This window comes from Hibiscus syriacus, unplaced genomic scaffold (assembly GCF_006381635.1).
Source record: "Hibiscus syriacus cultivar Baekdansim isolate YM2019G1 unplaced genomic scaffold, ASM638163v2 tig00111392_pilon, whole genome shotgun sequence".
Lineage (NCBI taxonomy): Eukaryota > Viridiplantae > Streptophyta > Magnoliopsida > Malvales > Malvaceae > Hibiscus > Hibiscus syriacus.
Window position 1 is genome coordinate 789,970 of NW_024063078.1, and position 18,434 is coordinate 808,403.

The 18,434-nt window shown below is 33.5% G+C and overlaps 1 protein-coding gene, 1 long non-coding RNA gene and 1 pseudogene across 2 annotated transcripts; all 3 read right to left on the reverse strand.

The window, feature by feature from the left end:
* Positions 1 to 1,367: 1,367 nt before the first annotated feature.
* LOC120160146 (zinc finger protein-like 1) lies at positions 1,368 to 6,422 on the reverse strand. Its single transcript, XM_039170584.1, has 9 exons — positions 6,256 to 6,422; positions 5,223 to 5,303; positions 4,647 to 4,767; positions 4,441 to 4,535; positions 3,867 to 3,938; positions 2,804 to 3,043; positions 2,548 to 2,656; positions 2,272 to 2,449; positions 1,368 to 1,521 (listed from the first exon to the last, which is right to left on the reverse strand). The coding sequence occupies exons 1-9, from the start codon at positions 6,277 to 6,279 to the stop codon at positions 1,419 to 1,421; spliced, it is 1,023 nt and encodes a 340-aa protein (XP_039026515.1). The 5' UTR covers positions 6,280 to 6,422; the 3' UTR covers positions 1,368 to 1,418.
* Positions 6,423 to 8,591: 2,169 nt separating this feature from the next.
* Positions 8,592 to 15,284, reverse strand: LOC120160567 (annotated as a pseudogene).
* Positions 15,285 to 16,006: 722 nt separating this feature from the next.
* LOC120160441 lies at positions 16,007 to 17,035 on the reverse strand. Its single transcript, XR_005519435.1, has 2 exons — positions 16,930 to 17,035; positions 16,007 to 16,275 (listed from the first exon to the last, which is right to left on the reverse strand). It is a non-coding gene; the product is annotated as an uncharacterized LOC120160441 (long non-coding RNA).
* Between the last annotated feature and the right edge of the window lie 1,399 nt (positions 17,036 to 18,434).

Genomic DNA, 18,434 nt, shown 5'->3' on the forward strand with positions numbered 1-18,434 from the left:
ATTATGAAGCAAAAGTTTCTTTCGTCGTATTTCTATTACTATTTCAAAGTTTGGCTATATCTTAAATTGCATGAATAGGATTACGTTTTTTTTAATTAATCAATGGTATTTGATCTATTGACCGATTAGTCAAGATCGGTATTGCAGAGGTAAGGGTGACCCTCCAACCTAGTTTGCTCTATTCGCAAACGTTAAAGTTTGAACTATTGACCTTACTTAAGGAATCTAGTGGTTTATCTCATTAGACCCACTTATTGTTGATATAAGATTAAGGTCTTTAATTGGTGTTTATAATGATAAAAAATTCATTCTTATTCAAATTTGATTTCTACAAATATTATAATCAATTGTATATATTTAAATTATTATTTGATATATTATCGATGAAAAATGAATTCCACAAAATTTAAGATGATAAATGTTTTATTTATTTATCTTTTAAAATTTTAAATATAATTTCAAGATTCATCGTCTTAACATTTATAATATTATTTTTTCGATATATATATATATATTTGGAGTAGTATGGAATGATAATAAGATGTATTTATTCATAATATTCTTAATTAATTAACAACATATACACACCATGCAAACACAACTGTTCGAATTCAAAATTTCTAGAGAGAACATTTTTTTTAACCACTTAAACCCTTTGATGGATTTTGAGTAACTCATAATATAATTTTAAGAGTTAATTGCATCATAGGTCTTCAAACTATAACTCTCATTTTAAATTGGTCCTTTAACTTTTAAATATTTTAATTTCATCCCTAAATTATGATTCTCATTCCAAATTAGTCCTTAAATTTTTAAACATTCTAATTTTATCCTTAAACTACGACCCTCTTTCTAAATTTCCCCAAACTTTTGAATATTCCAATTTCATCCCCAAATTTATCAAAATGTGTAATTAGTTTCAACTATAATTTAATCTAATTTTTTTCAAACATATAATGATATAATTTGGTCTAACGATTTCATTACAAGAGATGTGATAGTATATACGTATAGTTTGGTATACAATTGAAATGTTTAAAAAGTATGAAGACCAATTTAAAATGAAGGTCATAGGCTGAGTATTAAATTGAAATGTTTGAAAGTTTAAGGACTCACTTAGAATGATAGTCATAATGTAAGGATGGAATTGGAATATTTAAAAGTTTAGGGACCAACTTAAAATGATAATTATATTTTGAGTGCATGTGATGCAATTAACTCTAAATTTATTTAAGAGATGTGAGTGGATATGGTAATACATGTCACGTTTCGTGTTTCATATGGAAATTTATATATTAGTGATGAGAAGATAGAATGTTTTGTGTTGTGTTTCAAAATAAACTGTAATTAAATCCGAAGTTGGTACAAAGACATTCAGATGACAAGTGTGCTTAAATCCAACGGCTGACAGTAGAATTTTAATTAGTTACTACCGGCGGCTCCTCCTCCTCCACCAGTCCCTCGCCTAGAGACCTTTGCGCGATTCTGTAATACAGAATACCCATTGTCGCCATGCACGCCCTGCATAACACAAATCATACACTTACGTGTATTCAAATACATGTATTCTCATTGTTTTCAAATACAAGTATTTTCTTTCCCAAGTTGGTCGAGACACATCCGCACTTAGTGGCGCATCTAGAAATATTTTTTTAGAGTGAGCACACATGTATTAATAATAAAAAAAAATCATATGAGACGGACACATAAAATTTTAGGATAAGCACCATTAGCAAAATAAACAACTAACATAAAGAAATTCGGATTCAAGGTGGGCACATGCACGTCCGCCACTGTCCGCACTCTATGATCCATCACTAAACTTTAAACCCTAAACCCGAATCTCCCTACCAACCATAAGATCCGTCACAATAATGTGTAAAAGTTTGATAAAGTTAATGACCTTTTGAGGTAATTCAATAAAATTTAATGACCGTTTTATAACGGTTAGATAAATTTAATCAACATTTTATAACTTCTGAAAGTTCAGGAACCAAAATGATCACTTGAGCTTTAGTTCACTGACCCTCTAGTGTATTTTACCCGAGATCCAAATACCATATCTACTTGCACAATTTTCAGTGACCTTTTCACCCATTATTTTGATCTCACCCTCTTAATTGGTATCTCATAAGCAAAGATGCATTGCATAAGCACAAAGGGAAATGCGTATTTATAAGAAAAGGGCAAATACATGCATGTGCAAGGTACATCTGCGCGTGCATTGCATTGGCGCAAATATACAGAAGATAAAGAAAAGTGCAGACTTACATGATTGCCACGACAAGAAGGATTTTTCGAGGATCCATCCGTGTTGACCTTTGATGCTTCAACCGACCTTCAGGGCCATCATCTGCGTCTTTACGTGGAGGTGCAGTCACCGGTAGAGTAGGTAATGCACTAGACCAGAAGGGAATCAATGATCTGAGAAACTTATGACGTAGTGAACCTACAACAATAAATTATAAAAATAATAATATGAAACACGAATTTGAGATCAGAGCATAAAATAAATGGCACCATGAACAAAGGCTTTTTATAACTTACCCCTTCGAGAGTACTTTTTACGATTTCCATCTTCATCGTCGGCATAATATGAGATTTCTGGATTTTGTTTATCAACATGAACTGTACTCTTACGTGTTGTAGCCACAAGCTGGGTTACATGGCAGCATGGAGCAGGACACCCAAGTTAAGAAGACAAAAAGCTAACTTACGAGAATTGACACGTACAAGCAGGCAAACCAAAATATGACTCGAACAACTTAGTACGCATCCAACAATTAACAAAAATAAAACTTACACCAACAGGACTAGAGGTTTTCGTGTAATTCTCAGCCAAACTAGGACCATCTATCTCGGTTATTTCGGTCACCGTAAGTTTAGAAGGTCCTCCAATAGCCGAGTATCCTTCATCTTTTGACACAGCAGGTGATGAATTCCCACCATCCTCCCTTCTTCCGGTAGAGTTTATGTTCATCAGTGGATCTGAAGCAAATGCAGGTGGAGGATGATTTCCGAACAAATTCTTCTCCATGCCAGTCTGTACATTAGCAACTTAAGTCGTATAAAATTTATTTAAGCATATATGAATATTGATAGAACTCTAATCATATATCATTTCAAGCTAAAATGAAATGCCCATTATAAAGATGCAACAGAGCATGTCAAATCTCCAGTCATTCCAAATCACTTTTTTCTTTGGAACACTTCTTAAGGATAATATTTAGATGTTAATTTCAGAGGCAGTCAATGACCTTGGGCATTTAGAAATGTCAAAAGATTGAGTAGCCACCGCACACACTGGGATCTTCAACATTCTAGTGGCTGAATTTGAGTTTTATAAGCTTGAAATAGCTTTGGAATGAGATTTAAGAATCTATTTCATAGTTCAATGCTTTTAGTGGACAAGGAAAGAAAAGGTTTTGCTATAGATTACTATGGCTACATTTTACATTAATTTTCATTGGGAACAGCTGGTTCTGCTGATCAATACGTTTGACAGGAAAATTTTCCTTAACAGAATTCATGGCATCAATTTTGGAAACCTCTACCGGGGTAACAGTTAAATCCCTAAACTTCCATGTTAACCACACTGAAAGGCCAAAATAAAGCTTGACCAACACATGCTGAAAAGTATAGAAACTGTACTATAATTTACAAGTAGCAACTAGCAAGTGGAAAGGGTATGAATATGGAAGCACTGACTGGCAATATGATAATGAAGAAAAGGATGTACTTACGAAAATGCAAAAGAAAATATTGATAAGAAAAATATCAAAAGAAAAAAGATATCTAAAGTTCACATTACATTTAGAAGGAGCATTTTTTTTTTCTGAAGCAGCGGAAATTGAGTGTGAACTAACCTGCAAGATAGCCTCCTTCAGCAGTGAATGAAGACGGGATGCTGAATCTTTAACACTCTTGGGAGGCCATATCTGGGCAAGAGACCATTGAAAAATGAGGCAAGTCAAAGAACAAATACTTACAGACGTAAGTTATAACCAAGACCATCCAGATAACAGCTATAATACAAGCATATCGATCAATAAACAAATTGATAATCTCATTTACATTTTGTTCCGTTATTAATATCAACCTCTGCTTCCATTATGCCATGGAAAATTTTCAAATAAATATAGTGAAAATTATCAGAAAAATGCTAATCAGCAAAATAGTTTTAGTCCACTAACTACTTATATGACTAGCTCCAAAAGCAGAAGCAAACAGCATCAAATAGTTTTATCACTGTTAACGATCTGTTATCCATCAATGTTTTCAAGCATAGACACATTTAGCATCTAGATGCTTCCAACTACCTGAAAGGTTCAAGAATCGTGTTATAATCAATTTTGCGAACTCATATTTATCAGTTGAAACAATACTAAACATAAGCATGTTGCTAGGAGACAGCTGATTCACGGTGATTAGAAAACTTACAGATGTAGAACATGAAGGACAAGTATAGCCAGCGGGTGCAGTGTGCAGAGGAAAGGTTTTGACATGTGAAATTAAGCAATTTGTGTGTATGACATCTAGAGAAGCAAAAATATAAAATAAGAATAAACAGCACGAGTCACACATGCTTTCTGCAAACCCCCCAAAAAGACACTAGAGGTAGTATCCACATCAGCATAAACACATACCTAAGCAACCCAACCGAGTAGTTTCAGAGCCATCCCCCTCCCGAAGCACAGCTTGGCATTTGCAACACTTGGGAGGCCAGTTATACTCTCCATCTATTACCCATTCTGAGTAAGTACGAATCTAAAGCAAAGTGGGAAGAAAAAAACAAATATAAACTACAGAACACCATTCTATACAATACTCATATGAAATTGTTTCAAGACACTGAAATAAACAGAGCCAGATTACTACAAAAACATTTTTCATGATATTGCATACAATTGGACGTAGAGATTATCATAAAGTAAATATAATTTTATTAACAAATCTAATATATCCCAAAGACATATAGTTGCAGAAAAGTTGTACATCAACCACAAATCAGTTAATGACTAGAAAATTGCTTTTACAAGAGAAGTTCAACTCTGCACGCCACTCCCTACTTTTTCAAATTTCAAGTATAAATAGGATTAGTTTTGTTTTCACTCCCTTGTTTTCTCATAGTTGCTGAAGCACAACCAGTTTTTCATTTAAGCCAACCAAAGTGCTTGGAAATACAGTTTTGCGTGCAAAATGACCAGAATGTTATAACTTACCACGCATATTTGGTGCTCAGGAAAACAGATGCATTCTCCACAAACAGGGACCTTGTGCACGAAACAATATAACTTTGTTGCCTGAAACACCGAAAGGAAAAATGGATATTTACATGATGAGAAATTTGCAAGCCTTTGATCTCAACCAAATAACATCAACTATAAAATTTATCCTATGCAACACAAGCTTGTAAATTCATAACATAACAAGCCACATTCCACTTGAACCCCCACCAAATATCAAGGTCAACGATGTTCCCTCTCTTTGATTGATTCATTAAAGTAATCAAATTCACATTTTCCAATTAATACACTCCAAAATTTAGACAACAAAGATCTTAAAGTTCTAAATTCTTTAGATGATAAACGAATATATCTCAAATCTTGATCTCAACGAAACATCATCTCTAAAATTTAACCTATGCGATACACACAAGTAACCTAATACCAACAAGCTACATTCCACTTAAACCCTCTGAATATCAAGGTCAACATCTCCTCTGTTCAATTCATCCATTAAAGTAGTCAAACCCACATTTTCCAATGAGTAAACTCCAAAATTAAGACAAGAAAGAGTCCTAAATTCTTTTAGACAATAAACATTTTTTTTGATAGATCTAAAATTCCAGCGACAGTCCACTTGAACCTTCCAACACACTTTTCTAAAAAAATTAGAGTATATGCATAACATAACAAGCAACATTCCACTTGAACCTCCCAACATCAAGGTCAGTGTCCCCCTCTGTTCGATTCATTCATTTCAAATTCGCATATTTAATTAATAAGCTCTATAATTAAGACAACGAAGATCTGAAGAAAAATGCTAAATTCTTTAAGGCGATAAAAGCATATTTTGATAGATCTAAAACCTCCAGCGATGAATTATGACTTCCAACCATATTTCTCAAGAAAAAGAAACAATAATAATAATAATAAATCACCAGCAAGAAATATAAATCCACAATGCTGATAGTAGCAACGAAATTTATCAAGTGATCAAATATTTCATACAGATTGATTAAAGAAAACATACCTTGCGGCATTTGCAGACCACCATTGCAAAGATAAGCGATCAAGCACGAGATTGAATCACTTGATAAATTCGATTCCGTAACCGATTTTAGAAGTGGGTTAAGGTGAAAATTAACTAGGGTTTAAGGTCAAGCATAAGATCAAGACACAGAGAAGGAAAGATCTGAGTTGAAATAAATATCGAAGCTTTGATTAGCTTTATGAACAGTAACTTACATCGATAAACTATTTTTACATTTTCTTCTGTTATAAATATTTTGCGGTTAAATTACATTATTAGTCCATGTATAAGTTGTTGATATAATTTTTGTATTCTAATTTGGTAATTTTGAAATTCTTTGATTTTTACAAAATAGAGCTAATTGCATCACATATCCTCAAAGTATGACCCTCATTTCAAATTGGTCCTTAAAAACTTTAAACGTTTTAATTTTATCCCTAAACTATGACTATGATTCTAAATTAATCCTCAAACCTTTGAACATTTCAATTTCATCCCCAAACAATGACTTTCATTATAAATTGATCTCTAAACTTTTTGAACATTCCAATTTCATCTCAAACTGTATATACTAATCACATCCCTTATTAATAAAACCGTTAGGTCAATTTATATTATTATATGTTTGTAAAAAAATAAAATTTAGGTTAAACTATAGTTGAAACTAATTATATATTTGGATGAATTTGGGGATGAAATTGGAATATTCAAAAGTTTGGGGACCAATTTAGGAAGAAAGTCACAGTTTAAGGATGAACTTAAAATGTTCAAAAATTTAAGGACTAATTTATAGCATGAGTCATAGTTTGAGGATGAAATTAGAACATTCAAAAATTTAGGAACCAATTTAAAATGAGAGTTATAGTTTAAGAACATATGATGCAATTAACTCTATAAAATATGATAATCAAATTACGATAAATTAAAATAAATATTTTTTTAATTTTTAATAAAATAAAAAAAATCATAGATTATATGGTTTTTAATAAAGGTATTTAAAATTTAATTTGATCAATTTGATTAAAATAACATATTTGAATTAATATTAAAATATATTAAAATAACATATATCGAAAAATCACGCGCATGGATTTAACGTTAACATACTTTGTAATTAAACTGCTCGCTTTGTATATTTATATTCAGGGCGAAACACAAATTAGACTAGAGAGGGCCATGGTCCCCAAAATTAAAAAAAAAAAGTGACCCTTAAATTTTTTAGAAATTTAAACTTAAATATAATTTTTTTAATGTTCTTAATTATATCCCCTCTCATAATTTTTAAAACTTATCATTAAGCCTCTCAAAATTTTAAAAATTATAGTTAGACCCTAATTTTTTGAAAAATTATAAACTAAACCTTCAAAAAAATTTAAAAATCTCAATTTAAACTTCTAAATTTTTTAAATTTTAAATTTCCCCCTTCAAACTCTTTCACCAAATTTCGTCACTGTTTATATTTGACATTTAGGTATTTAATCATGTTCGCTCGAATCTTCATTTTACCTGATATTATCGTCACTACCGGCCGTCGTAAAAACACGGGCTCGATTTTAATGTTAGTAATTGAGATGTATAGTAGAGTACAATCAATTCTACATGCGATGTTCAACTGTTGATAATAATACATTTATGTTCTTCCGACATTTCAATTTCTTGAAATATTCATTTTTAGGGGTGTAAATCAATAGGATATTTGATGAACTGTTCGTGAACCATTCAAATAATGTTTGTTTGTTAAGTTAAATAAACAAGTATGAACAAAAAAATATGTTCATTTAATAAACGAACGAACACAAATAGATGTGTGTTCGGTTCGTTTATGTTCATGAACAAGCTCGTTTATGGACTCGTTTATTTATGCTCATGAACAAGCTCGTTTACCCGATTTTCCTTTTTTTACATTTTAAATATTGGTGAAGATAGTGACTAAATTGAACACATGATAAAAAATTAAAATTTAAACTGTGAATTTTAAAGAGTTTAAGCACTAGTGGCATAATTTTACCATTTTTCTTTAGCTTGAAAAGGGTAAAAATAAAAGTTTAACATATAAATGAACGATAAACTAATACTAACCAATATGTTCTTGAACATATAAACGAACACATTCACGAATATGTTCATGAACAATAAATAAACGAACACGAATACCTTCAAAAAATAAATAAACGAACACGATACTAAAAATTGAAATGAACACGAACCGAATATAAAAACCTTAAAAAATAAATGAACGAACATGAACCGAACATGAACACCTTAAAAAATAAACAAACGAACACGAACATAACCTTTTTCGTTCAAACTCGGTTCATTTACACCCCTATTCATGTTCAACATTTGTGTACGACGCTCAGATCCAATCCCGTGACAAGATTTAACTGAATTAAATGTGTCCTCGACAACACTCCTTGACCTAATGAAAAGATCTCCAATGAGCCAAATGAGTGCAAAAAATAGCATGGAAAAGAAACAAAAACGCATCGTCAAAAGATTTCTACATTGTTGGAGCAAAACCTTTTCATTTGCACTCACATTCACAAGTTCATCCATTGAAGAACTCGTTTCCTCTACCTGCATAGGAAAAGTGATATATGGTCACAATTTCCGTTGTTCTCCGATCTTTTTTCGTCCCCGTTTTAAGGTTCGAAGACTTCGTTATTACCGTTCGACATGTTACTCAAACTCGCGTGCCATATTAAAGAACAATAAGAATCTAATGATCATCTTGTGATAGTGAAATTTACCTTTGATCTTATTGAGGATGCCATTGCCTGCATAACATCAACTGATGAACCTATAGCATCCTCAAGATTCTGGATATCAATCTGTTACGAGTTAAACCGAAGCAACTTTCTGTGAGCTGAATCGTTACTAGATTGTATATCGAAAGCATGGCAAACCAGAAAACTGGAACTTACTGGTGGTTTCTCGACGATCGGAAGAAGAAGAGTACAAGCCTTTAATGCTTCGGTTACTCCTAGCAATGAACCGGACATGTCATTATCGAGGATGGCCCATGCTTATAAATAAGCCATTGATTATAACAGAATTTAGTTGAAAATCAAGCGGATTAGAACCAATGAGTAACATCCTCAATACCGAGTTAGTGACTAAATTGTAAAGTTACGGAATTTGGTGATTAAAGTAAAATAATTGAATAGTTCAATGATTTATTTGGAAATAAGTTATGAAGGATTATTAGTAATTATGAAATGAATTAAAGGGTAAAAGGGTCATTTGACAAGAAAGATTTTTAATTTCCCTTATGTGGGAAAGAGGAAAAGAGAGAGATTTCTCCAGAATTTTTCCTTCTTCCTCCTTCCTCCTTCTTCCTTCTTCTTCCTTCATGCGTGGGAGATAAAACCAAAGGTGAGTTTATGGTTAATTGATTTCTTGTTAAATTTAAAGTTGGGTTATGATCATTAGATGATAACTAAGTTCAAGGAAAGCTTAAGTTATCTTAAAATCAAAAGATGATGGAGTTAGGAGAGATTAAAGATTAGGAGTTCTTGAAGGAAATCTTGAAATAGAGTTCATAAGTAGAATTGGAAGTAGGATTTGACTTTTCATCAATCTAGTTAAAACATAACAAGTGCTAGAATTGAATTTAGAACATGTTGAAATTTGAGTATAATTCTTGAATTTAATAAAGAGGAGAGAATATTGAGGTTAAAGATGGGATAAATGAATATTAGTGAGGCTAAGCATGTGTATGCAAGTTAGGATTATTAAAGGGGATGAAATATGAAGTATTGAGCTGAAATGAAGTAATTTTCGTGCTGAAAAATGTGAATTATGGGCTAGGGGTATCAGTACCCATTCAACAGGTACCGATACATCCAAAGTAAAATTTTACAGAATACAATTAGGGTATCGATACCCAGGGGGTACCGATACCTCAGTTGAGCGATGTATCAATACCCTATAGAGGGTACTGATGCCTACTTCAAATAAGCAATGAAATTACCTTTCCTTTAGTTTAAGAAATGAAATATTAGGATATGTTATTAGTGTATTGATATGTATCCATGTATTATTATGTAGATATAGAACGTAATCCTATTCCGGAACAATCGAAGGATTAAGATCAAGTCAAAGTAAGCAAGGTTAAGGTGAGTGCATTTCCTAGATAGAGTTGTATGGAGATAAGACTTGCGACAAGTCTATCTCTGATAGTTGAATTCATGATTTCATACTCATGTACATGCATATATATATATTATTGTTATAGGGATTTCATGAATAATTCATTTATGCTTTAGTATGGTATTATGTGAACGAACGCCATTACAAGAGAATCAACCCAGGTATGTGCAATAATGAAAGTGAACCTATGTGTTATATGAAAAATGATGAAAGAGATACGAAAATGAGAAATGTATTCATATTTAAGCCCATGTTATTAATATGAGAGTTGTAGGTATAATTGGCATGCCAAGAGTCGAGGGTTCTACGTGGTCCTTCGGGACATATATGTAATTCTGTGGAACATATATGTGGTACTTCGGTACACTTATTTGGTCCATTGTATTATGTATATGGTTCTTAAGGAGTGGTCCTTCTTACTTAGTGATCCTTCGGGACAAAGTGGTCCTTCGGGAGAAATATTCAGTACCCCTAGTGGGGATTTATACGAGCTGTGGTGACAGTATATGTGCACAACCTCAGTGTACTCACTTACCTTCTGGTCTCAATAATGTACATGGGCAATACAAAGATCAAGTGAAGTGAAATTTGCATAAGAGGATAAATTTCATATGTGCACGACATGATCATATACATTGTAGTGTAATGGATACATGCACGTTATAATGTCACTATCGATTGGTAAGAGTGCATGTTTCATGAATTCATTGTTACATGTTTTATTATGCCTCATTAAGTATATGACTTAGCGTGTAAGTGATATACATGTAGGTACCAAGAGTCGAGAAGAGCAGAAATAGGAGTGGCAAAGACAACGTCACTACTAGAAGATCATATCAGAAGTAACTAATACAGTATGTATTTTGTTGTATAAAGTGTGTTGGCATGTAAGAAATGTGTTAGTACGAACGCTCTGATCGACTTTTATAATGTTTTAAACGTATTTATGTAAATGATAAATGTATAGTGATGAACGTTTTAAATTTTATGAATTTTCTTTTAAGTGGGCGAAATTACTGTAGCAAGGGTATCTGTACACTGTAGCAGGGTATCGATACCTCTGTAGTATTCTGAAATTTTTAGCATCGGAACATTGTTCACGGGTACTATTCATAAAAATGTTTTTCTTCAAATTTGTTATAATGAAACATAATTCAACAGTATATTATTGTATTTCCTTAATATAAGTCTAAATATTTTGTTGTTTTATAAGAATATTGTTTAGAAAAAGTCAATGTGACATCTCGGACTCGTATCCGGGTCGGGTACGAGTTGGGGGTGTTACACAATGTCCCGTAGCTATGCTACTAGTATACAGACGTGAGTGTTGGATATGCACTATTGATTCAATACTTCCTAAACATGAAGCTTTTGAATCTTACTTGTCCCTTAAGTATGGAAAACAGTTTCAGTCTTTGCCTTAGCAACATTAACTTGATTCGGTTGAAGGTGACCGAATTCCGCAGCTCCGATGTTCTAACCGAAGTTTTCCGCAGATTTTTCTGGTTCAAAAGAGAAAAGATAACTGTCGATAACAGAAAACTTAAAGCTGCCGCTTGCATCTAGGGGGTGTATGGATATGACTTTCCGAAAACTCGACATACTTTATCAGATATATATTCATATTCCGATACTGAAAACCGAGTCTAAGTACCATAAGCTTGCATAATAGGTAATCCTTACCATAAACTAGTTTGAGTTCAGCTTGTTTGACAAAAAGTAAATTGAAGCATTGGCCTATAAATTAAGAACAATAACCATACCTCTGCTCCCCGTTTCTGCACCATGGAAACCAGCATCTGCCTTTGCATTTACAAATCTCCATTGCAAGTAACGGTTATAAAGAAGCCTCATCGTATGTGCATCGACATTCCGATCCTCCCCTATCTTTATCCGTTGAACACCGAAATTAATGGAACTAACGACCCGATCAGTCCTTATTCCTCCCCTAATAGGTGAAGACATTCTACTAGTACTAGAAATCCATTTTGATTGACTGAATTTAGTCGAATCTGGATCTGATAACCGCCTTAACGAGCTATCGGTTTTAAGCCGAACTTTCTCCTGCGCCGTGATATTATGAGATCCAATCATCCCTTTTGAATTCTTTTCGAAATCATTTGATGATACCCGAGAAGGCTCATTGACACAATCAGTATCAGAGGTTTTCTTGGGAGACACGGAAACCCTCCTCCTACTCTCATTAAGCATCATTGCTCGTTGAAATGACTTAGCCAGCATTGCATTATATTCAAACATCTTCTTTGCACCATCACAATCCAAACTTCTTGACAACGTATTCAAACCCGAATCCGCTTTCCGGGTTCTCTCCGGCCAGAGCTGCTGATCCGCAAGCTTCGAATTTCCCCATGATCACTCACTTGAATCTTGGTTTGAAGGGAAAAGGACACCTATTGGAACGAAACCGATAAACTTCTCGTTGAAGTAACCGAAATCTTTGTTGCAACCGATGATTCCAAAGCATTGACATTGTTTCCTTTGGACACTCGCCGTCGGTCCATAGATTGAGACCGTTTAGGAAGCGAACGAGGTGTCGTAGAAGGGGGTGTGGTATTAGTGGAACGAGAGATAAGAGGAAAAGGAAACCTTGAAGTCGTAGTTTTGGCGGCCATTGTTGTAGCTTGTGAAGAAGAAATGGAACCAAAGGGAGACAAATACCCAGAGCAAACAGCTTGTTTGCCTCTTATTTCTCTTGCAACAAACAGTGGAGCCATTGTCTTTTAGAACATGTCTTTTCGTTGTTCGGTTCTCTTCTTCATGTCTAGCTGTTTGTTGTCGTTGTCGTGTATCTTAAGGAGTTAATGCAGCCACCATCACATGAAGAATTTTCACTCTTTTTCCTATAATCCCATGGGAGAAACTTCAGTATTTGCAGTAAAGCATAGAGGTTTCTCGATATGAGTCCATTACCGGTAATTAAAATTAGGGTAAAGTATATAAATGATCCCCCGACTATAGGGTGATGCTTTGTTGAGTCCCCGACTATTAAAAATTACAAAATTAGTCACCTAACTATTTAGTATGTTTCAAACTCGTCATTTTCTATTAAAAATTTGGTTGGCAGTCTGAATTGAATACTAACCTAATAACTGAGATATGATAAAATTTGATCTCAAAATCTAAAAAAACTATCATATCTCAGTCGACAAGTTAATATTCAGCTCAGATTGTTGTCAAATTTTTAATAGAAAATGATAAGTTCGGAACAAAAAAAATAGTTGAGTGATCATTTTATAACTTTTAATAGTCGGATAACTCAAGAAAGCAATACCCTATAGTTAAATGACTATTTTGTAACTTTTAACAGTCGAAGGACTTAACAAGCATCACCCTATAATCGAAGGACTATTTGTGTACTATACCCTTAAAATTAACGCAATCAATTATTTTAGAGTAAACTAAACTGGTGGTTCCTGAACCTTTAGAAAGATTTCACTTAAGTCACCAAACTCTTAAAACTTTCCTTGAGGTCACTAAACTTTAATATCGCTTTCATGATGGTCACTTCCGTTTGTGGCAACTGATATGGCATAAAATGGCATCACGTGTCATCCTTTTATGGTGGAAAATTGAGGAAAATATATAGACCTTAGCGAGGTTTGAACATAACCACTTGGGACCAGTAGAGTTTGTTAAAGTGTTAAGCAATTTGATATCGTTTAATTAAAGTCTCGAATTTGAATTCTTGTATATGAAAAAAATTCTTACTAGAAGACTCGCCCATCAAAGTCAGATGTGCAACGTAAGTCGATCCGAATTAATCAATACGAAGTTTTAAAACCGGGAGGGTAAAAGAAAAAAACATAACCACTTGGGCCAATCTAATTAAATCACTAGTGATCTCTAATCGAGAACATATGTACCAAACCGAAAATATAAATGATTTGTATAACATAGGATTTAACCATGGTTTTTGGGTTTGATTTCTTGCTGTGAACCTTTAATCATACGTTAGTCTAATTAATTATCAATTTTTATTTGAGTTTTATTTGAAAATTATAGTGTAATTTTTTTGGAAAATGATTTAGAAACTGAGTTTAGCTAAACCTCCATGAAAAGAGCCTCCAAGCAGCAAGTAGACAGGAGCAGGTTGGTGGTAATAATTTTTATTTTTTTTTTGGAAATAAGAAGGCAACAAACTTTAAATTCATAATACTCCCAGGGGGCATTTAGTTCACGAAAAAATCATTACCAAGGGATATAATCTTTTTCGGAATTGCATTCTCGCGTTTGGTTCACGAAAAATATTATTATCATGGAATACTCTCTTCCCAATAGTAGTATTTTTGGTTAAAACGGTAGGAATATTGTTACCTCCAAATTCTTAAATATTACACAATTCCTATCACTTTAGACAATAATCTCGAGCTGAAACGAAACAAAAACATGCTTCTAGCTCTTAACAACAGTATACTACCCTATACAAATCTCAATCTAATAATCTCCCAATCTGTACGCAACCTATCATTGACCAATCCCTGCTTAATAGGTATCCCCATGAACCTCAACCGAACTTCTACTTTTATATTTTTAATGATCTCATCCACATTCATTAGAGTTTCATCAAATACCCTTCTATTTTGCTCCTTCTAAATATGGCAAACATATGCGCTCCATGCAACCGTCAACAAGGTGGATATAAAAGCCTTACCCTTTAGCTTCTCCACTGTCCAAGAGACCTCCTGCTCCCAAGTCCCAATTGTTCGTCGTAGCTGGCATAGCTCTAAAATGCCCCTCCACACTTCCCTCGAGTACTTGCACCCAATGAACATCTGATCTCTAGATTCCAGACCTTCAGGGTAAAAACAACAATCTCCCTGAACTACCATACCCCAAATTAACAGCCTATCCCTCATGGGTCGTCTATCCAACAAAGCAAACCAAGCGATGGCAACATTCTTAGGAATATAAGTGGAAACCAAATAAGCTTCGTCCAATTCACTCCAGCCTGCTTCCTCCAAAGCACCTGCCAGACCTCCTTAACCTTATACTTCCCCTGCGACGCCCAACAGCCTATAATACCATCCACAAACGGAGTAGCCGAACCTCAGGGGTTCAACAATTTCCTCTAAAACCAGCTACAGGTTCTCGGAACAAGCACCTCCATAAAAGGCCTTCCCTTCAAGACATATGTATCACATCACACCAAAGCACCCAAAGAGAATCAGCCTTGACTACTGAAGTCTATATGTACTGAATGATGCAGGCCTTAAAAAACACTACCCCAGCCCCAAGTCACCCTTCTTCGGCTTACAAATCATCTCCCAACTGACCCGAGCTCCCCGAGTCTATTGATCATTAAATTATCTGTTTAGATATTCAATTATTATTGTATTTCTGTTTTTCATTTCTAAACTATTTTTTTAATATTTAATCATGTTTTTATTCTAATTTAATCATTAATCATTAAAAGTTTAACAAAGATAAATAATAATTTGTCTCTATAATTTATATATATTATTAATTTCATCCTAATTTGAAATATTTTATCAAAGTTGAAAACCCCCCAATACTATAAGAGTTGATGATCGAAGTTGGAACACTCATTGGCTGAGACTATTCGTACACCCGGGCCAAAAACCGAGAAACATATCAAGTAATATTGGATGTAATACCAAAAACCTAACATGATCGTCACATTGCAAAGACGAATTAGCAGCAAACTAAAATGCAAGTAATTTCATTGAAAAACAGTGAAATATTCTTTGTTCAACAACCACTTTAAGGTTCATGCTAAATCAAAAAACACGAGATACCTTCCAATTAAAAAAGAAAAAGCATACTATCAACGGTTCATACTTGAACAAAGTCCTTCCAACTTCACAACATATAAATTCTTCAGCGGTACTGCAAGATGAAAACAAGAAACAACAGAAAGGTTAAATAATTATCGGAATGAAAGATTCGTAAGGATTAAGATAACAAAAACCATAAGAAACATTGTTCTCAAGGCATTGCAGCTTAACGTCAGACACCAAAATCACCTTGAACTCTTTCGGACAGGATGCACTTGATTAGGCACACCTCGTGCCCCTGGGCACCCTTTTTCTAAGATGACAGATGGAATAACCTATTGAAATTCTCTTTAATGTCTTTCACATTTTACTTCTTTTGTTTGCTTTTCTAAAAGTACGTTTACTAGTAAGAATGGGGATAATATCAAGCTCTCTACTTTTAAAATGTTCAAGTATCCAACGATAAACATAGGACCGTACAGAAATTGTGCATCCTAGCTAACAACATAAACAATTTGCATGTTTTGTAGAAAACTTGTACCACGTTTAGAGTTCATTAACATGGTCATAAATATATATATTTATACACACACACACACACATAAAAGAACAAGAGCAAATGGCGCCTAATTTCACACATGCTAGCACTTCTTTTGCACCTCGCACTAGTACAGGAAAAATAAGAGCTCTAACACCTTGAATGCATTATGCATCTTCCCTTAACAACACTGATCAGAAGATTAATTAGCAAATGTATTAGTTTTACCTTGATGAATCCGATTTCCTTAGCATTGCTACGGAAGCACTGTCTGCAACACATGAGCCCATACTTCCTAATAATGGCGTGGGGGTTGCCACACACACGGCTATACCAAAAACAAACAAAATAATTATTGTAAGTCATCGTAAACCAAAAAATTCAAGAAAAAACAAATTTTACAAAGAATTATAGCAGAATACTTCTAAATGCTACACTAAAACAATTCAAAACAATCTCAATTCAAGCAAAATCAATGTCGTTAAAACAGTAAGATTCAAAGAGTAGCGTTCTAATTCGTCTGGTACAAGCATTCAAAAAGTCAATAAACTAAACTTTAATTGCATTCGTTCACCAAATTTATATGCTAAAATGAATCAAAGAGAAAAAGTAATTATCAGGTGCGAGATCCAGGGCCGTAGGTTTTGGGGTGAGAGTTCCAGACGTTAGAGTGACCCATGGTCGATTAGTTGCTCGTCGATCAAAGCTCTGAAAGGCAAATGGAGGCTCGACAGCTGATGGAAAACCCTAGAATAGGCGGTGGTGTTCTGTTTACTAGGAAAATTAGAGTATTTATATGGCAGAGTCCATGGTTGTTGAATTGTAACGATTATGAGTCTAATTCTGGTTTTAATACCTAATATTTTTAGAGTTTTGAAATTTAGTACCTCAACTTGTTTGATTTAAAAGTTAAAGCCTAATTGATAACATTGTTAATTGATTTAGGTTAATTATTTTTAATAGTTTGAGGTGATTACAAGATAATATCTATTTATAAATTTTTTAGCCATTGATAATGCACACACCTTGCAGACATAGATGGACACATGATTTTATGTTAGAGACGGGCTTATAAAATTTTAAGGGGAGGTGAACTTAAAAAATTTCCAAGGGAACAATACTCCATTTAATTATTGAAGTTATTTAGATTAAATTTAAATATATGAGAATAAGGTACATTTCATGATTATTTTCTTATCTCTTAATTAGAGATGATATACGAGTACAATTTCATGAATTTTGCATCGCACCTTCTCTAATTGGGGCGAGCATGGGTATAAATTTAGTGGATAATAAATGGATGTGAATGTAAAAAGTCATACATGTCGTGAGTAGTGGATAGGTGATGGATTTAAACCTTACTCGCCCCGTATCCTCCCGCCCCACATTCGTCTCCCACTAACTACCTATCATAAAAAATTTAAATCATTACGAATTTAGGTATAATTTTAGGGACTGTTATGTAAATATTAAGATTTTATAGTATATAACTTATAATTTAACCAAATATTAATATATATATATATATAATTGAAGACCGCGGTTATGTTTTAAGATTTTATGTATTAAGAATTTGGTTTATTTTAAAATCTATATTGATCTTTTAACTCAATTAATTCTTGATGTATTTTAATATGTTCTTTAATAGATATGTTTGTTTTATGTTTTATTGCTTATGTAATATGTGAGGTTATTGTCGTACGGGTACAAGTGGGTACAGATGGATATTGAAT